Source organism: Lepisma saccharinum, chromosome 2, assembly GCF_977018435.1.
Source record: "Lepisma saccharinum chromosome 2, izLepSacc3.1, whole genome shotgun sequence".
In the NCBI taxonomy this organism is placed as follows: Eukaryota; Metazoa; Arthropoda; class Insecta; order Zygentoma; family Lepismatidae; genus Lepisma; species Lepisma saccharinum.
Genome location: NC_139230.1, coordinates 157,011,221 through 157,036,246, shown reverse-complemented (window position 1 = coordinate 157,036,246; position 25,026 = coordinate 157,011,221). Strand labels below are relative to the sequence as shown.

The window sequence follows — 25,026 nt, the reverse complement described above, 5'->3', positions numbered from 1 at the left end:
TTCCTTGGTCCCTTTCTTGACAGGATATCTAATATTTTATATAACTGTTTTTTCCATGAACAAAACATTTAACAATTTTCTATTTGGTGCAGTTTAGAGGAAAGAAATAAGCACCTTTTACCTTCCCTTCCCTCCATGAATGTTGGGAGTATGTTGCAGCGATTGTTGAAAAATGCGATCTGGGCTTATGCAGCAACAAACTCATTGTAAGCAGCATGCCTGTTGGGTTAAAAGTGTACTTATCTGCTAAATTTAGACAGTGACGACAGTATTGAGTGTCAGTGTGAAATGGTGAAGCCAGGTACAAGTGGCAGCAAGCTATGGAATGTGGTAAGCTGTTGTAAGAAAGATTTCATTAAAATGGATGGTACGATTATTCGCTGTACTTTACCTTCAAAAAAAGGAAATGAAAAGGACTATATAGTTTATTTTTGAACTCCACTAAAAATACTCAAATATTTTAGAACAGAATATTTTAGTTAATTTAGTTTAATCATTTGAAATGTCTTCATTATCAATTCTTCACTATGCTAACAGAAAATATTAAATAGTATTTGAATCAACTGAAACAATACAAATTGAATGTTCCAATACATTACTACCAGTAAAAATTTATTTCATTTTTAAAAACCTGAAAAAATCCACCCAAGTTGGACTTTTTCGAAAATACCTTAGCAAAGTGCCAACCCTGGATTGGAGCACATATCAATAATAAGATTGCATAAAGTAATATAATATTATGATCGCCAAATTCTAATATTAAAATTTCACTCTTTTACACATAGGACCTACTACTGACCTCATTTTAAAGTATCTGAAGTTTTGTTGACGTAATGTCACAGCTGTGTGAGGAAGTCAGGAACAGTACCTCAAGTTACTGAAATGAAAAAAAATACATAAGAATTTGTTACAGAAGACCAAGGAATGACATAATTCAATATTAATACTACTTCAAATGAAAAAGATGTGGCAGAGTCATTTTAACCCATTCCCACTATGTACATGCATTCCATAATTCCTTTCATTTTATTTATTTTACATTGCTATTCTGCAATTTTTGGCTAAATGCGAAGATAAGGATGAATGGTAATAAGTTGAAATTTATGAAAATACAATAATAAACATAGGACAGGACAGAACACAAATCTCACAGAGGATTATACTGATTGCGAATCCAGATGCCAGAGCCTTGCTGGTCTGCAAAATATGCACTCTTTGACTTCTACATGAAAATCACACACAAAATATTCTTCCGAAAAGTATGCATACACACGGTTGAATATTACATAATAGTATAGTACTCTATTTGTACAACTTCATTTCTGTACTATTCCTACTGGTGAAAATAGTATGTTATGAATATAGTAGTCACAATATTATTTTAGTATTATCTCCTCTAACAAATTTCCACTTCACTTTTTTCATTGAAAGTTGGGCCCCACCTGAAAAAAAAGTCTGGATACACCCCTACACGTACACTTTAAATATATAATTAATTATCTGTATAACCAGTGGCGTCTTGTCACTTGGGGCTTCCGGGGCTTAGCCCCTAAAGAAAAACGGACGTATTCACGTAATTATCAATCACCATAACGCATAACCATCACACAGTCTTTTAAAAGGCGATTTTTACCCACGTAAATTCATCGTCTGTTGCAATTGATACGACAGCGCTCCTGGTGGCATTGATGTCAATTATCGCTTTCCGGGGCACGTCGCAAAGGAAGGCGTGGCCTACACCCACCTATGCTACAGTGAAGGTCAAGCAGAGAGAGGAGGCGAGAGTGCAATGGATTTGAGTGCTGATTCGGGGCTACTTCCGTTGCGTCGCGTTCGATCTCGCGTGTTGTTCTGTAGTGTTTTGGTGGCTTTCATTCGCTATGTTTGAGTGAGTTTGGCAGGGTTGATGTTCGAACACAAATTGATGAAGGACATAGGCTGTCAATTACAAGACACAATGAATTTGTCCGGAAAATTAGGCATATATTAAATAGAATTATCGATTGCTTAAAATTCTGTGGTCGACATGAAATTGCTCTACGAGGACATAATGAAAGAGAACAATCTTTAAACAGAGGCATCTTCCCAGATTTATTATCCCTTCATAGAAGAGGTAACTTCGTGTTCTTTATTGTAGTGAAGAGTTGAAAAACATAAACTCTTATCAGTAGATTGCATTCATTTTTGTTTAAAATTATTTAGAGGGTACCTTTTCAAAAACAGTAAAAATGACAAACATAGTTTTAATAACTCCAGTGGCAACAGCTGAATCTGAACGATGTTTCAGCACATTGAAGTGTAAAAACCTGCTTAAGAAATGCAATGGGACAAGACAGGCCAAATGCCTTGGCACTTGCTTACAATAGAGATAGAATACATTTCAAACATAGAGGGCTTTAACAAAAAAGTAATAACAAAATAACAACAGGAGTCAACGTTCGTAGAAAGGTATGTTTCACAACAATACCTGTTTATTTAATCATGTGAATTGTCATTTTATTTTAAATTCTTTAAAAAAATAAGTCCAGTTTTGTAGTTTAGAAGATAAATACCCATTTTTTTGTAATTCATGTAATTTGTCATTACATTTTAAATTCTTTCAAAAAAGTAAGTCCAGTTTTGTAGTCTAGAAGAAAAAATACCTATTTTTTGTAATTCATGTGAATTGTCATTATATTTTAAATTCTTTAAAAAATAAGCCCCGGGCAAATTTGAGGCCACGAGACGCCACTGTGTATAACAAAAGTTAATGCTGTTGATTTGGTGTTTAAGTCCACTTTATTCACAGTAAGGCTGATCAGGACTGAACCTACAGTTTAAAGTGGGATCCGAACCACTAAGTGCCTCCACTGGGTATCAAAACTGGAACCCCTTAAAAGTGAATGCAAATCTTTCTTAACTTGAACCATGAGTTTATTACATTTTCTCAAATCATTAGTTGGTTAGAATTAAGACTCCAGAGTGTCAACTTAATATCATGAGGACAATTTTGAAGTATAGCAGAGTTTGGTCTACAGAAGGTTGTTCGAGATTTTGAAAGCCGCTGGCGGCGCTGTTATCAACGTCAGTCCGTCCAAACGGTGCATGCTGAGTCACGTCAGCACCGAGAACGCGTGTGCAGAGTGTTTTGCCATTTACCTATACGATGCCGAAGAAAATTGAACCATACTGGGAGGGCTACATAACAGCCCTTTCCGGTGCTAAATATAGCTATTCGGCAATCAAAGGAATGTGCAAGAAGCGTGGTTTTGTGATATCGAAGAACGGGATCGGTGCGGTATTGAACAAAAAAGGCAAAGGCCGACTGGGCCTAATTCCACAGGGGAAGAAACAGGCAAACCCACGAGCAGCTACGAGTCGTACACCAGACATAGTGAGAAAAGTGAAGGCCCTTGTGTCAGGAGGTAACCCTGCCCCCCAAAGGAGTATCGCACGTAAGTTGGGAATGTCTGTGTCAACAGTGAACACCATAATCAAGAAGGACCTGCAACTAGAAATGCGGCATAAGCGGCGAGTTCACAAGCTGTTGCCTCGTCACATTGCGGAACGTCGCACGAACGCTAGAAAGCTCTATGAGACCTATCTTGCAGGGGAGAGATGGAAAAATGTGGTGACATTAGACAAAGCATATGTCTACCTTAGTGACTGTCACAAACCCCGCGCAATTTACTACCGCCCTCGCGACAAAAACAATTATCAAACATTGTATCGAGAATGCCAGGAAAGTTTTCCCTGGGGTTTCATGATCATCGCTGGATACTGCTATAATGGCAAGCTAGCAATTCGTCGTGTAGCTAATAATGTGAAGGTGAACTCCACGTACTATCAGGATGAGGTTTTAACACCCATGTATAACATAGATATCCCGGCACTGTATGGGGAGGCCAAATACCAGGTCTGGGTGCACCAAGATAAAGCATCCAGCCATACCTCCCGTTCGACTCGTCTGTTCTTACAGCGAATGGAGGTGGAAACTGGCATCCATGCAATTCCTTACAGCGACATTCCGGTCAAGGCGCCAGATGGGTCACCCATGAACTTCTGTGCATTTGGACTCCTAAAACGGGCCTTAGGAAAGAGACGTCCACGCACTCTCAATGGCCTCTGGAAAGACTGTCAGGAGGAGTGGGAAAAGTTGGACATGATAACTCTTCGGAAAAGTCTGTTGCAATGGAAATTACGTTGTCGGGCTATAGCGCGGAATGCTTGTTTTCCAATTGAGCATGATCGTTGGTGGCGACATGGGTTTTCATGAACTTATCACCCTTCCAACATTGTCCTCAGAGATCCCGAACGACCTTCTGTAGAAAGGCAGGTGGGAGAGACGGGACTTGATGTGCTAACCATGCGAGACAAAATAATATAATAGAAAAGTATTTTTATTTACTACAGAGCAAGATTCAGCCTGAAGCTGCTCTATCATCTAACTCTGGAGAATTAAAAGTATTTATGACATTAAAATCAACTACATAACATTAACAAATTTAACACAATGAAAAAATATTTTTAAAAATGCGAGACTATGCAAGGAAAACACACAGATACACATGCACATGTGTACAAAGGCAAATTCCAAAATTAGAATAAAATAATTCACACATAATTTGAAATATTGGTTGTATCAGTTTAGTGTTCAAGAAATACAGGGTGTTACTTGGATCTTCTTGTTGCTTAGCCATACTAAATTGTTGATGTTTTTTTTAAAAAAAAATTACCTCGTTCTTTGAAATTCTTGGGTGATTTACAAGATGAGACTTCTTCAGAAAGAAAAAAAGGTAAAGTGCTCCCCTGTGCTTAGCACCATGCCATGAAGGCATATAGGGGGTGTGGGGGTAATGCCCTACACTTTCTTGATCCGATCGTGAGTGGGGGTGATGTGATCAGCATCATGCCCCTGACTGCCTTTACCCCCCAGGTTTTCCCCCAGGTACCCATGTTATTCGATGCTGGGTGGGCGCCGGGGCCGCTTCCAACATTAGAAGAGTTCCCGGATTTGAACCAACCGGGGATCGAACCCAGGATCTTTAACATGGTAGTCAGATGCTTTACCGACTGAGCCACCGTGGCCTCCTTCTTCAGAAAGAGCATTCCAAACCTTTTCAGACCAGTGAAAAGTCTTTGAAACTGACAGCAGAATGGCTCAGAATATACATTTTTTGTATTCATACAGTTTGATGAAAATTTACCAGGGAGGACTTGGCACTTACGCTGTTGCACAACAGAGTTTAATTCAGTTTAGCAGTGGCGTACGGTGACATTTAGTCTAGGGTATGCAACATGGGTGCACTGAAGGAGGGGGTAGGGGGGGGGGGGTCAGACAACCTGATATCCAGTCCATCATGTTATACAGAAAACTATTTTTTCCCAAATTTTGTAATGGAAAATTTCTCATCCTTGTATCATTTTCAAATAACAGGAATCACCGTTTGGAATGGCACAGCAGCATTTATCAATAGTTGCACCCTTTTGTAAGACCTTCATTCATTACTCACAAAAGTTGCTTTAGAATAAATAATCACACTTTTTTTTATGAGGAGGAACATGTAAAGATTAAGGGAAGCAGAAGTTATTTTAGGCTTGCTTCATGCAAATGGAAGATAATTGAAGCTAGTTTAAAATAGGATGTCAATTATGAGAACATTAACGAGGACACTAAGGAATCTACTGCTTACCATCCTTCATAATTCCTGCATGAAAAAGTCGCCCAAATCAGGAACACACCGAATTGCTTGCACTTTTTTCATAATTATATACCGAAAATCCCATCTCCAGAATGTCATCAATAACTCCAGATTCCTCTCCCCCCCCTCCCAATTTTATCACTTCACTACACCAACAAAGAAGCAAATAGTATGAACAAAATGCTTGCTGCAAATTTCACACGACAGAAGAAAGCAGAAGTCAACCTCCCACGGTAACAAGTGTCAGCTGTCCCCGAAAACCGCACGTTCTTGTGGATGAATGACTCAGAGTTGCCAGTCGATGAAATACGAATGCTCATGAAGAAAATACGTCAGCATACAATAATATTAATCCCAGCACACTTAAAAAGACATCCATATAAATCACTTTGCAATATCTGGACACAGGGGACTCATTCAAATCCCCTAGTAGCATTGTGGTTACTTAAGTTTCTTGTTTTTTTATTCATTCATATTATCGGGGCAACAGTCAACACCCATCCTTATCAACTTATAAGCTGAAATGCAAATGAACTTAAAATAAAATGATGATCTCTGGAATGGGATTAACAGATAGTCTCATACTCTGAGAATTGTGTGAAACTTGCAAATTGTTCACATAATTTTCCACTGAGACAGTGACGACGCCAAAAGGAGGTTCACATGCAAAACTCAATCCTTAGTTTGTCAGTCCATTCTGCTCTCCTCACCTCCCTATATGCAAAATTCTTGCTAGTGTAATTTTAAACTCAAATAAATATTTTATATGTGATAGTTTACGCATATATTAAATATGCTCTTCTACCACAAAATATTCTGCCCTCCTCTTAGCAATCAATTTTTTATAATGTATTTTTATTGTAACCCAGCACAGTGGTCTATCTATGCGTGACTGCTAAATCTGAGTAAGCTAAACATTCCAGAAAAAAATATATATATATTTACTACTGCCAATACTGCAGACACTCAAAATCTTTGGTACCCTGGTTTCTCAGACCTCTGTGCTTTCAACAGGGAAATGTAGGATGGGGTGGGGCATGCATGGTCAGACCCAAACATATGGTCAGGGCTGATCTGAGCCAATGGGGTTACCTTCCAAATTTCTGGGGTACCAGAGAGAAGTGGAAGTTCTGCTCGCAGATTGGATGGGTGTGGACAGTGCCAAAGACACAATCAGGATAATTCGGGAACGCATCCAGGAGGGCCACGCTGGGTGACAAAAGATAGGCAGCAGCACGTTTGTACAGAAATCAGAATTTCTTGCAGTGGAAATGCCTTCAGAGCGATAATTGTTGAATTTTCATGTTCAGTGAAGGTGAAAAGAAATGCTTCATTTTTCCTTACTGTGTTTTGGGTATGTATTGCGTACCTTGTGTACCCAGAATGCATGCCACTGCAGTTTAGTTTACGAAAAAAGTATAAACTTACATTTACACCTTCCAAAAAAAATTATTAACAATCCAACTAAAACCAGAGATGAAAAAAATATAGGCTACTGCTAAGTATTAAGTAGGTTTCATACACATGTGCATATTGGCAGGTATGTACTGAATTTATGGTTTGATTGATTGATTTAGTTTATTTTACTTCACGTTTTGTGCCTCATGGCTAATTTGCGAAGATGGGGATGAGTGATGAAATGATGAATTTGATGAATGGACATTCACAAACAACCAAGCCCAACCGGGATTCGAACCCGGTGCCCTTGGCGTCGCAGCGCAATGTGCTAACCACTCGGCCACAGGGTCAGGCACTGAATTTATGGAAAACAGGTATGCATGTAATGAACAGATGAGCTGATAAATAAGGATGAAAATGGAATATTCATGCCTGGCCATGACTCAAACACACAACCTTGGAAAGAAAGATCGGAAGTAAAACACCCATATCACATTTTATGGCTACACATTGTCACCATTATGAGAGGCAACAAAGATAAGCCTATATCAAATGCAACCACATTACAGAGGTGACTTCCTGTAACACATTTATTCAGAAATAATGGCAGGGGTAGAAGATATTAAAAATAATTCAGGCACCAGCCCTTTTTCTCAGGAGCCAGTAATTTTTTCTTAGTGAATACAAGCTAAGACAACCATGAAATGCCTCCCCGATGGCACAGTGGTAGAGTCGTCACCTTGCAATCAAGGGGCCCCGAGTTCGATACCCGGTGGAGGCACATAGTAGTGTGGATCCCACTTTAAGCTGTAGGTCAAGTCCCGATTAGCCTTATTGAGCATAAAGTAGACTAAAAACAACAAATCAATCAATCAACAACCATGAAATGAACTAAACTAAAGCTACACATTTTTAAATGTGACCCTAAAAAAATCTTATTTATTAATTAATACAAGATTGGATTAAAAATAATTAATTCTTGCACTTGGAGTGGCCTTCCTAAAGAAGGCTTTACTGGTAACACTGTAAATAACTATGCAATACATTCTAATATATGGCTGACTCTTACCATATTGTGGCAATTCAAAAATTTGGATTGTAATGGTGCAAAAAAAGTTTTCCTTTTATTTGTTGTTTTAAGTCCACTTTATGCACAGAAAGGTTAATTGGAACTGGACTTACAGTTTAAAGTGGGATCCGAACCACTGTGTCATGTGCCTCTGGTGCAAAAATGTGTAATGGCATGTTTATAATTCTGATTTAATGATGCACATGATTCAGAAACCACAAACATTAAAAAAATATATACTGTGTTTGTTACTGAAAAGAAAAGGTAATGAAAATTTCCATAAGCAAACTCAGGTGAAAATTTAAGTAACATGGCAACTGGGTGCCCTCTACTGGTCTACCCCTGCGGGGATAGAAATATTAGTTTACACTAATTTAAGGAAGCATTCAGTAAGTCTCATGTGAATTCACATTTAGCAACATTTATATGAAAACAATAGTCATGTACAGTGCTCGAACAATCTTCATCAAAGCTAGGTGCAAGCTCTGAAATTCAGGCCCCAGGAAACCACCTACTGGCAATTGTGCATACTATACGAAGTTGAGCATCACCGTATTCAAAACATTGCTAAAATGTGAGAAAGCAGAAAATTAGGGGTTGTGGGACAAAGATTGATTGATTGATTTGTGGTTTTAAGTCCACTTTATGCACAGTAAGGCTAATCGGGACTGGGCCTACAGTTTAAAGTGGGATCCGCACCACTATGTGCCTCTACCGGGAATCGAACCCGGGACCCCTTGATTACAAGGTGACGACGCTACCACTGCACCATCTGGGAGACCCCTGGGGGACAAAGAGTAAGGAATAGTTACTGATTCTATGAAATGTTCACAACGTTGATAAAAAAATCATAACACCATTAAGCCTTGTTTCCATGATATGAAAAACTCAATATGCTGACCAAGGCAGAAATTTATTTAATTTTAAAACATAAACTAAACATAATGTTTCAACCTTCTAGCAAGGTCTTCTTCAAACTCTGTACTAAATACAAAAGACCTTGCTAGAAGGTTGAAACATTATGTTTAGTTTATGTTTTAAAATAAAATAAATTTCTGCCTTGGTCAGCATATTGAGTTTTTCAAAAAAATAATTTGCTAACTTACGCTGTACTGCAATTTGAACTCAGAATCTTCAAAATTTCGTACATGCAAACTTAAAAGAACGTAATATTACAGCAAAAAATCACAATTGGCGACTGGGATTTTTCGAACCCTGGTCATGTAACACATTAAACTTGGACCATCTTTACTATATTATATGGATTCTTGAATACTTTAAACCACAAAAACTCACTAAATTTAATTTGCTGAATATGTCTCGACAAAGCCCCAAACTAGCCAAATGACCTTTGGTGAGAGTGGTCCCATGTTAATTCACAGGGGACAGCTAAAGAAAGATCCAGCTTCATGGGCGTAATTATGGAACTTCATGAAAGCAATAGTAACAGAACCTGCCCTTGAAAGGCAGAAAAAAAACAGTGATGGCTCAACATTCTCACATGCACCATCAAATGTAAAGTTGACCCTCACAGGCAGCACTACTAAGTTTTTGGAGGAATTATAAAGACTACAAAAATGCTAAAAAGTTTGGCAGCCCAAGTTCCAAATTGTTTAATTTCCAAGTAAGTACTCAATGTACACATGCATTTTTAACATGATTTGATTTCTATTCATGTCTGTGCACACATATTTCACAGCCATAGTGATAACTTGCTGTGTGTTTAGTGAGGAGTTGTTTACTCATATTTCTTTGTGAGCAGCCATTTGTTAACCGTCATCTTGGATATGGACTGCTGCTGTGGTTTACCTCATGTGACATGAGGTGCAAAGTGGTTTTGCATTAAACTAATGTCTCTAAATGCTCCTAAAGTAAGGGTAGTGGGTTTAGGTCTCTTATCTTAAAAATTGCATCCCTGAACGCATTCAAAGTTAAGGGTTGGGTGGCTCAGGTATAAAGCTTAACCTAATGTTAGTAAATGCATCACTCAAGTATAAAAGCCTGCAATGCCTTCAAGCTACATGTGAAACTCTGGTAATAGTTTGTGTGCAAGGCAATTGTAAATGAAAAAGGGCTGCTTGCTGCAAAGAGTGGATGCTTGTGTAAGCTATTTTTGAAATGATAATTTATCTCCCTAATTTTTAAAAAAAAAAAATCAGAACTGTTATCTCTTGACTTAAGGAGTTATGAGTCATTAGCGAAGGTCATACAGAGAACTTTGAAGTAATACCAGAAACACTGAAAGTTACAGAAAGTCCATCCTCATAATAAACATTTTAAAAATAACACTTTCATGTAATTAGAAACATGATGGAAAATATGAATTTTCAGCAGCAGGGGAAATGGTTTCCTAATCCAACTGTTCCCTGTTCAACAGTAAGAATTCTGATTTTCCATATGAAGTATGTGATGATTATATAACATACAAAACTCATGCTGCTGATTATGCAAGAAGTGCAAGGGCATATACTAGAAGAATATTGTTACGTACATGGACATTTCTTCTAGTGTAGATGCGCAATGTAGATGAGGTTCTGAATGTTTAATGATTCTTGCCAGTTTTAAGCTTGGAGAAACTAATTAACAGAGATAAAAGTTTCACATGAGCATTCACACTTTCTTGTGAGATGCCAATCTTCATTAAATATGGATGTCTAGTGGATTTTCATGCAAGCTGTACTCTAAGATCGTGAAAAAAATTGAAGTATAATTCCTGGTTTTCAAGGCGAACTTCCACAAAATTCAAGGCAAAAAATTTAAGGGTACATGCAATAGTTTCCTCTATTTCAACCTTATTCATTAACCCCCCCCCCCTCACAACACACACACATATATATTGACAATACAAAGGGTTTTGTGGTTCCAATGGGCCAAAAAGATCTAATTAATTCAACTGAAAGATAAACTTGTGGTTTCTTAAGTAACCAGAGTTCCAATCCCGAGGTTGGTGATTTCAGGTAAGAATATTGTAATATTCAGAAAATGTCCCTGCAGAAGTTGTGGCTCATCCAGCCTCTCATCAACGTGTACCTGGGTTGGGGTGGACGAAGTGTAGTTTTGATCACATCACTTCCAGCATGCCAAATCGAGAATGTATGAAGCTCTTTCCTTCACACCTTCTGTATTCCTGAATGGCATGGTGCTATGTACAGTCACCAATAAAAATGGAACACCTAGATCCTGAAATACACGGTTGCCTGCAAGGCGTTGTGTGTGTTGTCTAAATCTATGGGGCTGGTAGAGGTTGCCATTGAAAATTATCTATTAAAATCAGTTTATCGCCTTAGAGTTGGGCAACTCGGACAACATCTTGCAGGGAAGCGAGTATTTCGGGATCCCATTTATATTGCCGGTGACTGTACAAGGGAAAACTTTACCTTTACAATATTCCTTGTCTTACAAAAAACAATAGGGGCTAAAAAACACTAAAATACAGAATATATGGCATTGTACTGGGAGGTTATTTCAGTCGTTTACCGCGAGCGTGTCTGCCGTTCAGCGGTCCCGGCAAATTGCGTTACAGGAAGCCCGTAACAGAAACAGCTTGTTTTGTAATGTTTCTTCTTTTCACAATTACAGTTACAATTACAATTGAAATAAGCACGTACCTTGTCGCAAGGATGCTGGAAAAGGTGTCCTCCCAAATACAAATATTTCTGGCACCTTATTTCTGACATCTAACCTTAGATTAGACATCGCTACTTTATCCTCAGTTATCGCGAGAGCGCCAGCAGCTTATCGGGGGAGTTGTCAGCCGTGAAAGGGCGAGAATGCGACACCTCGGCAGTGATGCCAACCGTAAGGACATGTCCCTACGCATAGGGACTTTTAACTATATTTCGACCACGTAGGGACAGATTTGTAAATGAGGGAAAACGTAGGGACTTTTTTCAATCTTGGAAAATAACATTTTATTGTGCAAAGCTTACTCACCAGTCAGTTGCACTTTCTTCGTTCTCGGTTTGGAATGAATGGATTAGTTTGTCTGGATACTTTAGCGAGGAGGAGAAAAAAGAACTAACTAACATATCTCCATCAGAATTTTGGAACATATTTTCGGTTACCAAGAACTTTCAAGGCAAGTTCTTTATTGAACTTGGGGTGTGCGGGATCCCGAAAAGTCGGGATCGGGAAAAACATTTCCCATCCCGATCACGACTTCGGGAAATGACTTCCCAACTTTTCGGGATCCCGAGCAATCAGGAAATACCGAATGGTCACTTTAAAAAGTCGTTAATTCTTGACGTTTTCTGCAATGCAAGTTTCTGGAACTTATCGGAAATTGTAAGTTTTTATTCTAGAAATGCAAAAACAATCACTTAAATTGAAAATTACGTGTAGAATTCGAGATTTCCAGAGGTTTGGCAAATTTCTAACATTTCCAGTCAGAAAATTTTCCGACTTGGTCTGGAAATTGCAAAATTTTTCGTCTCGAATGTCGGAATTTAAAAATATTCCCGTCCCGACCCAAAAACTTCTGTCCCGCACACCCCTATTATTCATTAAGGCAAGAATTTACAATACCGGACCCTTCTGTAATTTCTATCCAACGTCTTATACTCACAATATAATTAGTCGTGATGATTTATCTCAAGTTAACATGTTGGGATGAGGTGAAAAAATTGTTCATTAACGTGTAGAAGTTGTAAAATAAGCTTTTCAATTCTCGCAATGATTCTCAGTATACAAGTATGGTAGCCATATTTGTTGATATGAACAATTGACAACGTTCGCAGTTAGTTACGCTGTCTACAGCGTTGCCACACTGTTGATTTCATACTTGGAGAGCATGGATCGTGTAAGAATGGCGGAAGAGAACAGTAAAAAAGTTGTTAATGTTGTACAGATTGTTAGATGGAGTGTGCAGGAGGATGGCCGTGGGCTAATTAATAAACTTATGGATTTTGGTATATTGCCCAAAGACGGTGCTTACATGTGACAGCTACAATCACGATGTAGAAGAACATGTGGAGAGTGGACTGATTTGATTACAGGTAAGTTTGGCAACATTGCATCGATTGTAAAATTGCAGGATACGAAAATGGCGTCTTCGATGATGAACGTTTGCCGTTAAAGTGCTACAAAAATAAGATTTTTTTATCGATTCGTAATCACAATTAGCGTAAAACCATTCACGGATAGCCCCACTGACTATTCTCGGTAAGGTTAGGTTAAGTTAGGTTAGGCAAGGCAAACATAGTTAAAATTTGGGGTCGAAAAACCATGCACGGGTAGCCCCACGAACCATTCAGGTAAGGTTAGAATAGGCAAACATACTTAAAATTTGGGGTTGTAGTAATATCAGGAATGTATATTTTGTTTTTTAAGTATTGGAAACACAAAATCTTATTTTGCAATTTCTACACGTGACTCCCAAATTTTAACTTCAAATTCGTGATTAGGAGGCCTCAATTAGTGAGTATGCGAAATATTACAAAAAACGGGGAGGGGTCCTGTATTGAAAATTCGCTCCTTCATTAATTGCGGAAGCACCGAGCAGAAAGATTTGGTAAGTAAATGTGTATATTTTATCTTCTGTTTTGCATGTCGCTTTACTTGGCGTAGGGACATTGCCGAAAAATGGTTAGCAACACTGTCGGCTACCAGACGTAGTGAGTGTACCGTGCCCTCATGCTCCCTTCTGTTTGCATTTATCAGTACACGTGTTTTTTATACTGTGTTATTGAGTTGCTATTCAGTGCTAGTGCTTTATTGTGTGTTAATTGTTATTCATTCATTAGTGATGCCGCTAAACAAATATAGTCTTGAACAAAGAGTTTTTATGTACGATAATTACGTGAAAACAAATTCTTGCAGAAAAGTGGTATGGCAATTAAGAGAGACAGGATCTCTTGAACCTAAGAATCGTGTTGTATTGCTGTTGAAGGAGGCCATTTTCAACATCTCTTATAACACAGGAGGTTAGTGATCATCATTATTATTACTTTCAAATATCATTTTACACTTTCGGTTTTCTTTATGCACCGGGATGCTGTCTTCCCTTTCTGTCAACTGAGGATAAAATAGCGATGTCTAATCTAAGATTAGATGTCAGAAATAAGGTGCCAGAAATATTTGTATTTGGGAGGACACCTTTTCCAGCATCCTTGCGACAAGGTACATGCTTATTTCAATTGTAATTGTAACTGTAATTGTGAAAAGTGGAAACATTACAAAACAAGCGGTTTCTCTTACGGACTTCCTGTAAGTCAATTTACCGGGACCTGTTGCATGAAGGGGCCGCTTGGCGGCCGATGCTGTGACAGTAAACGACTGAAATAACCTCCCTGTATTTGTTGTTCAATAAACACAATTCAGAATCATCATAGTAGGACCTGGCCAGATAGATCACTAGCACTTTATTTCAAAATTTTCTAGTTCGAGTCCTGATAGAATTTTTTCTCTGAAAATTTCTTTACAGTTGAAGATTGTGTTGAATAAAACAATATTTTTTGTAGGAGAATGCTTGGCTAAGAAGAGTACCAAATTTTCGATAAAGCACATCACGCAGATGTTGTATATTACTTTCCTGAACTGTCACAGATTGTAGCAAACAATAAGAAAAAAAATATTTACAGTTCTGGAAACTACTGGAAACTTGCTGCTTCTATCCTAAAGAAATATAAATGATGTAAAATAATGGTCTATGTACTCATACATAAACGCCACAGTTTCAGAAATGATACATTGTTCATAAAAATAAGCTAAATTAAGGAAAGACTGCACGAGAAGCTAAAATAGGAATCTATACTAATTCCATTATAGTTCTTTCCTCCAGGATCTTTTCTTGCATTTAGCAATTATCCTAGCCTACCAATGTTATACGTTTGTCCTACCATGAGTTCAGATAATAGTTCTGTTTTATATTTTTCAACACATCTTTCTTTTACTTCCTCGACAAACACAAAATCTAAAATGTGAAAAACATGCCTATGAACATTTATTAATATGAATAGATTAAATAAGAAGTGGATTAATAAAAAGTTGCAATTTTTCAAATCTAAGGAGCAAAACTCCCATATAATCGATAGGAATCAATACTAATTCCATTACTGTTCATTCCTCTGGGATCTTTTCTTGCATTTAGCAAGAGTTCAGATAATAATTCTGTTTTATAATATTTTCCAATGCATCTTTCTTTTACTTCCTCGACAAACACAAAATCTAAAATGTGAAAAACATGCCTCTGAACATTTATTAACACATTGGGGTCTCATGACGGGCATAGCCTGCAGTGCACTTAAAGTCAATGTGGACGAACGATGGGCATAGCCCATCCTGGGGTATGCAATTGCTTTTCTCATTGAAGTATGGGCTGTATTCATACTTCGTCTCATGTGCTTGTTGAAATTCCGACCGCTAGGTGACTCATGTGCTATTTATATCTCGCACCTGCGATGGTTTGTTGTCAGGTTGATGTACGTTGCATTGTTTAAAATGGCCTCCTTAGATCCAGACCACATAGTGGAAATTCTGCAAGAGGATTTCGCCTCAGAGTTTGAAGTTAGCGACGATTTTGATGATGCAGATGAATTTGAAGATTTGGGTGGTAGGTTATATTCATAATAATTACTTGTTGACAATATAAACAGTGTTGCAAACTCTAGTATTTTATGAATGAAGTGAGAAGAGGTAATTTTTTTGGGTCTATTCATCTTGCCTCTTGCTTAATTCTCCTACATGCACTGATGTATTTTTAGTTTTTCCATTTATTACTTTGTATAGTGCATGTAAAATGAAATTTATTTTATTTATTTGTTTAATTTTTACACCTGATGCAGAACCAACTGATACATTGTCTGGTCCTCTCCTGCAGCCAAATCCAAGTATACCAGAGAGGTCATTCCAGTTGAGGGATATAGAGTGGTCCAATATTAATTTAGAAGATCCCCCGCAAAGACATGTTTTTCAAGAGGATGCAAGAGTGACTGCTCCTGTAGATTGCAACAATTCTCCAATGGATTGTTTCTCAATTTTCTTTGATGAAAATATGGTGAAGCACATCAAGACAGAAATGAATGGGTATGCTAATAGTAGTATTTCCAAACTCAAGAGAACTAATAAATTGAAGAAAACAGTTTGTGGTAGAAATGGAAGTGTGTGGTTATCAATAAAATTTACAAATTTTTTGCTATAATATTACATATGTGTGTGCTGCATAAAAGTAGCATCAAGAAATACTGGAGCCAAAGGGCTTTCTTCATTCAACGTTTGCTGCTAAAGTTATGTCCAGGGATAGATTTCACTCTATTTTGGCTATGTTACACCTAAACAACAATGATTATTATATTCCGTACAAAGAGCCAAACCATGATCCATTGTTCAAATTGAGGCTGTATGTTGATTTTCTGTCAGAAACATTCAAAGGCTCACTTTCTCCTATAGAAAATCTGACCATTGATGAATGTATTTGTCCATTTAGAGGTAGAATACGATTTCGGGTCTAAATGAAAAGCAAACCGGAAAAATATGTAATGAAAATGTATATTCTGACTGAGTCTCACTCTGGTTACGTATTGGGGTTCGAAACTTACACTGGCAAAGGAGACTTGGATAATTCAATAATTGCACTCTTTGACCGCCTTCTTGCTCCTTACTATGGCAAGGGTCACACAGTATACATGGATAGGTATTATTCAAGTCCATTAGTGCATTCATATCCTTGGAAAAAGGAGACTCTTGCTGTGGGAACAATACAAGGAAACAGAAAACATTTGCCCAAAAAACTGAAGGAAATCAAGCTAAAAAAGGGAGAAATGACTTTCTATCACAGTAATGAACTCATGTTCTGCCAATGGAGGGACACTCGTGATGTACTGATATTAGCACAAAACAAGGAGCTACTGTTTCAGAAGTGTTGGTAAAATGTAAGGGAGGTCGAGTGCAGAAAATAAAGCCAGATGCTGTATTGGATTATAATCATAATAAGACTGGAGTTGATCATTCCGATCAACATGTGAACTACTATCCTTTCAAACCAAAATCATTGAAATGGTGGAAAAAGATGTTTTCCATTTGTTTATTAGGTCAGTGGTGAATGTGTATGTAATTTATAAGAAAGTAAACAGGGAAAATCATAATATGGCTCTGGAAGAGTTCATCATCCAAGTAGGGGAAGCGCTACTGATCAAAGCCGGCAAAGATATTCAAGGTCAAACATCAATGTCAACTACAGCAGATAGGCTAACAGGCTGCCATTTTCCAAAGAAAATCCCCCCTACAGAGAAAAAGTCAAGGCCCTGTAGGTCATGTAAAGTTTGTGGAGACAGGCACAAAAAAAAGAAACTGGCAAGTGGGCAAAAAAGACACAACATTTTACTGCCCCAGCTGTGACGTTGCTCTCTGTGTTCCTGAATGTTTCGAACTTTTTCATACAAAAGCTAATTACCTATAATTTGTAATTATTTTTTGTTATGTGCACATAAGTAGTATTCTTATGCAAGATTCAAAAGATGTATTGATAGTTTATGTAGTTTTTGCATTGTTAATTATTGAAATTTCCAGATCATGAACTTAAAATATCTCTATATTAACATTTGTTACAATGTTGTACTTTTTTTTCACAAAACATTGCTGAAAAAAATATTCAAAAATTTCTGAAAATGAAAAGAAAATTTAACAAATTTTTGTTCATTGAAAAGAGGAAGTTTTGTAGATTTAAAAGAAATATGTGGTAAATAAAAACAAATTAAAAATATTTTTTCTAGGACTTTTTGAAAACCAACCAAAAACCGCAGACCAGAGGTAAAAATGCTGTTTTATGAAGCCAGATCCGAATATGTTAATATGAACAGATTAAATGAGAATTATATATATTTAAATGAATAATTTCAATTTTTCACATTGCGAGAATTTATTGTTCTTCATTTTTCACTTTCGTAAGGCACAATATGGCGGGCACAGCTTGGTGCATCGTGGATCATCAGTGGGTATGCAGTGTTTCCAAACTTCTTAACCAAAAAATGCCCTACAAACCATTCACGGAAGGTTAGGTTAGGCAAACAGTGAAAATTAAAAACCAAACCATTCACGCATAGCCCCAAAAACCATTTATGATATGATATCTTTAGGCTAGACTCAAGACTGGAACACTCGCTGCAATGTTATCAGCCAAGGAAAGTGGGAAGAAAACAAACTTCTACTATATCATGTATTTCAGTGTCTTTTTTGGCATTCCTATAAAGCAAAATAAAATATGATAGTGTCATATTTGCATGCTTAGCACAGCAAGGTCACTCACTACCTTTTGAATATACTCTTGATCTGAATGTATATCAATATCCAATTCATGTCTGGGATTTACTCATGCAATTTGCCATTAATGGATATGTATCTCCCAAAAGAAAGAACAAGAAGGTAATTTTGTAGCTATTGTATTTTTCGTACTTTACGTCATGTTTCTCAGTCCGATTTCACACATGTTGATGTATATACCACAAACACGCACACAGTACTTTCAACTTCATGCATTTTATCTAGAATGGTAAAATCAACACACTGCAAAATATTGTAGGGAAACCTTGGTGCAAATACAACCAGTGATGTTTAAAATCGTACAAAATGTTACTTTAGCATTTATTAAATGAACCACCTACGCTTCCTTTCCTTTACTTCCCACATAAAACATGCTCAGATTTCAGGAACCTGAATTCCCCAGCTTGTCAAAGAAAAATACCAGATGCATACACTGGCAACTGCTTCCAAGAAGGAATTTGTAGAGGGTGGGGACACAAGCTTTTGGCGTTACAGATGGGCAAACTGTGTCATTCAGTGTTGCTACCTGACCTTTATAGAAACATCGTTACAATTCGGTAATATTCCAAAGCTGTTATCATATCTAATTGCTATATAGCCAACTTCGCAACTACAAACTTTTATTAATGTTCCAACACGCGTGTACGTAATAAGACCTTCACATTTCTTTTATCTAATTCATAAGGGAAAAAATAATATAGTTGGACAGACTACTTCTCATGGCCAAGAATCTTCCGAAACACTGTTACCCTCAATCACATGGCTATTTATAGCTTTCCTCCCCTAGACCCTGCAAAACCTGCACTCCTCTCCGTTGCCATGTGGTGGTTCTCGAGATTTTGCGTAGTGTTTATAGGTTGTAAGTATCATTGAATGTTGATGTGGCTTCAACAGCAAGTGTTACAAAACATCTACATTTGAAACCTTGAACACGTGGTGATACCAAAATTGCGGTGAATCCAGAGTATTGTGTTGAATCGTTAAGTTCTGAACAGGTGTCTTAAAAACCAGCATTTATGCGGTCCTCAAGGAAATTCAGCCAAACAAAAACACGGATGGCTCATTTTAGCCAATTTTGTACTTGCTACCGTCAGCAGGAAAGTGGATGTTTTTTTTTCATGGATATGATATTGTCTACGCTGGTTAAATTATTGCATGATTCATTTGGTTTATTTTACTTCGCATTTCTGCCACACTTGGCTAATCACAAGGATGAGGATGAGTGATGATATGGTGAAATTGATGAAATAACACTCACGAAGAACATCCATGCCCAGGCCAAGATTCAAACTCGGGACTCGCGGCGTCGTAGCGCACAGTGATAACCACTCTGCTAAAACAGCCAGCTGTATGAATTCTTCTTACATGGTATTTTACCATTGATGAGAACTGACATTGTTGGCAAGTGTTTACCTCTATTTTATTATATTTTCTTCATCTCTCATATTTACAGCAGTGTTCATTTTAAAAACTAATATTTGCACATTTTTAAAAGTCACTCTAGTTTCGAAACATTGTGGAAAATACTCACACTGAAGCTAACATGTGTGCTGGGAGAGAGGGGCAAGTGCTGGCGAATAGAAAGTGGGCACCGCTTGCATTAATACAAATTTCGGCAACTTATTGGCCACACCTACTTTGTTTTAAGGCTGGAAACAGTATAGTTTCAGCCCCTACAACAGACGAATATGCTCCTTCTCCAATGTGACACAGGTTCACCACCTATCACCCAACTCAGTTGTGAGAGTTGAGTTAGAGTAGATACGGCAAATACATCTTTGCATTCCCCACACATAAAATAGATAGCAGCAGCAGTCTGTTTTCAAGACTAGACCAAATGAATGGCTGCTGGCAAACAACAACAAAAATATATACAGGAGTAGAGGGAAGAGGGAAAAACAATTCTCCAAAACACATGCAACATGATCAGTAAATCACTAACACTCTGCAGTATATGCTAAAAGACATAAATAGAAACCGAACTAATCAAAAACTGTGTGCGTACCATAATTAAACAATCGAAACTTGGGCCCAATTGGAAATCAAAATATGTGCTTTTCACATTGCACATAACGAATAAGGATTTTTGGTAAATTTCTAGTAAGGGACAGATGGATTTCATCAAATTTACAGGAGAAATTACTACCGAATGCAGTTTCTTTATACTTCAGGAAGTTCGGGTGTTTTTTTTGCATCGTTCATTGAATTTTGCCGGTAAATCCTCTATTTTTCGATATAAATGTGTGATCGATGCACGAAAGCTCTTGCATCCATTTACTTCCAGGTGGATGAAGCCTGTGTGTGATGACGTAATCCCAAAATTGTAACCTATACGTGAGCCTACCTAACCTACCCTTACCGGAAATGGTTCGTGGGGCTATGTACCAGGTGACAATTAATGAACTATATGAAATAAAATGGAAATTAGTGACAAACCACGTAGTACACAAACTGTATTGCACATATAAACGGCACTACAGACATTCGGATTTAGGTTATGACATGTTCGATATTTCTGCCATCTCTGGCGAGGACGTGGCGTAGACTAACAGCAAAATTCTGCATGACCCGCTGAAGTGTCGAAACACTGATGCTGTCGATGACCTCCTGAATGGCAGTTTTCAGCTTGGCAATGGTTTTGGGGTTATTTATGTACACCTTGTCCTTAACATAGCCCCACAAAAATGAGTCACATGTGTTCAGATCCGGGGAATATGGCACCAAGTGAGTCCCCTTCCAGTGGCCTCTGGATATCCCAGAGCCAGAATGCGGTCCCCAAAATACTCCTCCAGGATGTCAAACATTCTCATGGTCCGATGGGGTCAAGCTCAGTCTTGCATGAACCACATCTTGTCGAAATCAGGGTCACTTTGGATAATGGGTATGAAATCATTTTCCAAAACAGTCACGTATCGTGCAGTAGTCACCGTGCCGTCAAGGAATATCGCACCGATTATTCCATGACTGGACATTGCACACCACACCATCACCCGTTGAGGGTAGAGAGACTTCTCGATTGAGAAATGCGGATTCTCAGTCCCCCAAATGTGCCAATTTTGCTTATTGACGAACCCATCCAAATGAAAGTGGGCTTCGTCGCTAAACCAAACCATATTCACATCATATTCCTGTTCCTCAATTCTCTGGACAATAGTGCTGGCAAAAAACAACCGCTGTACCATGGCCACAGGGCTTAATGGCTGATGGGTTTGAATTTTGTATGGGAAGAAATGCAGGTCTTCAACAACAATTTGTCGCAGGGTCTCCCGGTTGATTCCCACCTGTTGTGCAGCTCGTCTGATCGATTTCCGTGGGCTGATTTGAAACACAGCACGTGTCTTCGCGATGTTTTTAGGTGTTTTCACACTTGTTTGTCGGCCGACATTGCCAACAATGTCATCACAAACACTACCTGTTCTCTCAAACTTGCAAATCAAATTCTTGATTGTTAGCACATTTGGACCGGTTGTCTTTAACTCGGTCGCAAACTTCCTTTGCACCGCAATCGGACTGTTATTGCTCGCATAATAGGCCTTCACAAGTGCTATACGCTCCTGCATGCTGTACCGTGACATTTTCACTTGCAAATGGCCGACATCAACACGTTGTGTGCGCATGCACATACGAATTCCCATCATGCCCTGTGGCCAGCCATGCAGTTTGGATGTCATCACGCGAACCGTTCAGAAATTATGACGGTTTTATTTCACATAGCTAGTTCATTAATTGTCATCCTGTATGAATGGTTCGTGGGGCTATGCGTCAATGGTTTGTGGGGCTAAGTAGGTATTTTTGGTTGCAGTGGGGTGGTTTTCATTTTTTTTATTTGATTTGGTGTTTTAAGTCCACTTTATGCACAGTAAGGCTAATCGGGACTGGACCTACAGTTCAAAGTGGGATCCAAACCACTTGTGCCTCCACCGGGTATCGAACCCGGGACCCCTTGATTACAAGACGAGAGAGAGATTGATTCATTGGGTCATATTACTTCGCTTTCTGTACTCTGAGAACGGTAGTGAAACTCTGACCACCATTTTGTGTGTTAGCGAAGGCAAAAGGAAACGGCAAGACTGCAGAATATGGGCTGCTTAGGATAATAATAATTTGTCATTGTATTTATGCTAATGAAACCTAATCTAACAGGCCTAACCTAACATTGTAGGTATTCCTCGTCGAAATAATGAAAGTAACTGTGCGTAAACAATATAGACGCGAACGAATAGAGAAATGCATTGCTTTTAGTAGCAGGAAAAACATTTTTCATTGTATTTATGCTATTGGAATCCAACCTAACAGGCCTAACCTAACCTTGCAAGCATTCCTCATCTGAAATAATGAAAGAAACTGTGTGTGTGTGGGTGGAATCTGGAGCAACAAATCAACTTGAATTCAGCGAAACCAAGGGTCTCACTTATCGCACAACACTTGAGCAACCTTGTGTTCTGACATCACGGGAAAAAGCATTTTCATTTTAGGCTAGCTTGGTTTAGTTCTCTGATCCCAAAGAATAATTCGGTAACACTTTACTATACCGGAGACGGATTTCTTCAAATTTACAGGAGAAAGTACTTACGCAAATCATTTTCTGTAGCGTTGTTGATGTTCGGGAATGTAGTTTTGATCCATTTTAATGCGAATGCATGTTGTTTTCTGCAAAAACATATTTCTGATGCGCTATTGCTGCTGCTACAAGATGACGTGTCGAGGATGTGTCGTGAAGTTGTTGCCGGGTGTGGAAGATGCCGTGGAATTTGTAATTCGACACTGAATCTTGAAGAAAGAAGTGGAATGCAGGATGTGAAAGGTTAAAATTAAAAGAATTCCGTGTATTTTCTTTCATCAAGAAAAACCGATGTTGTCCGTATATGCTAATGGAACCTAACCTAACAGGCCTAACCTAACCTAGTAGGCATACCTCGTCCCCGTGTTGGTTCGTGGGGCTATCGTGAATTTTTGGGCTAACGTCAATGGTTTTTGGGGGTACCCGTGGATGGTTTGTGGGAAATAAGGAACAACAGTAAGTACTCGTTAATGTAAGAAATAGACATTATTTTCGGAGTGATTTTACAATACCGGGAATTTCTCCATTCTGTTTGAAATTCAGCATACTCACTAAATTAGGGCTTCTAATCACGAATCTGAAGTTAAAATTTGGCGCTCACGTGTCAAACTTGCAAAAATAAGAGGGTCAGTCATCGCAACCGACAATGCACAATTGCTCATTATTTATCAAGATTTTCAAGATTTTCCATTTCGAATACTTAAAGAACGCAATATATATATTCCTGATATTACTACGACCCTAAAATTTAACTATGTTTCCTAACCTAACCTAACCACGCGCCAATGGTCCGTGGGGCTAGCCATAATTCAGGAATTTCTATACGTGAGCGCCAAATTTTAAGTGCAGATTCGTGATTAGGAGACCCAAATTAGGAAATATCTGAAATTTCAAACAAATAGGAGAAATTCCCTGTATTGTTAAATTATACCTTATTTTCGTTACAAATTCATTATTTCACCTAAAGAAATGTTCCGCAATGCAGAATAGTACGTTAGCAATGTAAAAAATTGCGAAATAAATCATTGATAGGTGTCTCCGGTTTAGTAAAGTAGTACCAATAATTCTTCATTGTATTTATGTTAATGAAACCTAACCTAACAGGCCTAACCTAACCTCAAAGGCATTCCTCGTCTGACGTCAGAACACACAGTAGCAAAACTCTTGTGCGTAGAGGAAGACCCCGAACATATTACAGCAACTGTGCGTAAACAATATGGACGCGAACGAATAGAGAAATGCATTGCTCTTAGTAGCAGGAAAAATTTTTTTTACGCGCAATAATATAATAGTAAATTCAAATTAAATGAACTAGCAAGTTTCAGCTGTCTGTCCTTTACGAGAAATTTACCGGATTTTCTGTCTCAATCTCAGTGGGATTCATATCGCAATGTACCCAAAACGTATCGTGACCCCTCCTACTCTCTTTCCAAAGTTTTCAAATCCATTTTATGCACAGCAGCAGTCCGAATTGACCACACCGGAAATCGAACCTGAGACTAAAAACTTTCATAAAAAATTTGAATATTAAAGCGGTTAAGATAATATAAGAAGAGTCATACCGAAAAAAAAATATATACGCGTATTCAGTATATTTGCTAAGAATCACAAAATGAGAATAGAAAAGACCAAAGCGATCTGTTCCACTAGGGATCACAGATCATGTGCATTATCCATACTGAAGTATGTACATATATATATATCAAAAACTACTGCACAAATAATGTTTGTATATTTTTAAATGAGTTTTCAATAATCTCGTACATTACTTACATGATTTTATTCAAATAAATAACGTAATTTACAATGTAAAAGTTTTTATCCTTGTACGTTCTACACCTCCGTTCACAGACTGGTGCCAATCAGAAACACACACACACACGAGGAGCAAGTCCTGTCCTTTATTTTCCCCCAAATGCATTACATAACTTCACTAGTAATGCGAACGACAAGGCTGTGTTTCGACATTTTCTCTTTGAAAGTGGACTTCAACAGCTGGAACTTAGATGCAGGGAGAATTGTTGAAATTAACGTTTTCATTAGCATAATAATAAAAAAAATCC

At 38.0% G+C, this 25,026-nt stretch overlaps 1 protein-coding gene across 1 annotated transcript in view; it reads right to left on the bottom strand.

The window, feature by feature from the left end:
• LOC145984544 (U1 small nuclear ribonucleoprotein C-like) overlaps window positions 1–24,827 on the bottom strand; it is a 103,796-nt gene extending 78,969 nt beyond the window's left edge. The window contains exons 1-2 of the mRNA XM_083118194.1: window positions 24,737–24,827; window positions 800–877 (exon numbers count right to left, since the gene is read on the bottom strand). Of these exons, the coding sequence (XP_082974320.1) occupies window positions 800–804 (5 nt within the window). The 5' untranslated portion in view covers window positions 805–877; window positions 24,737–24,827. The remainder of the gene's footprint in view (window positions 1–799; window positions 878–24,736) is intronic.
• Between the last annotated feature and the right edge of the window lie 199 nt (window positions 24,828–25,026).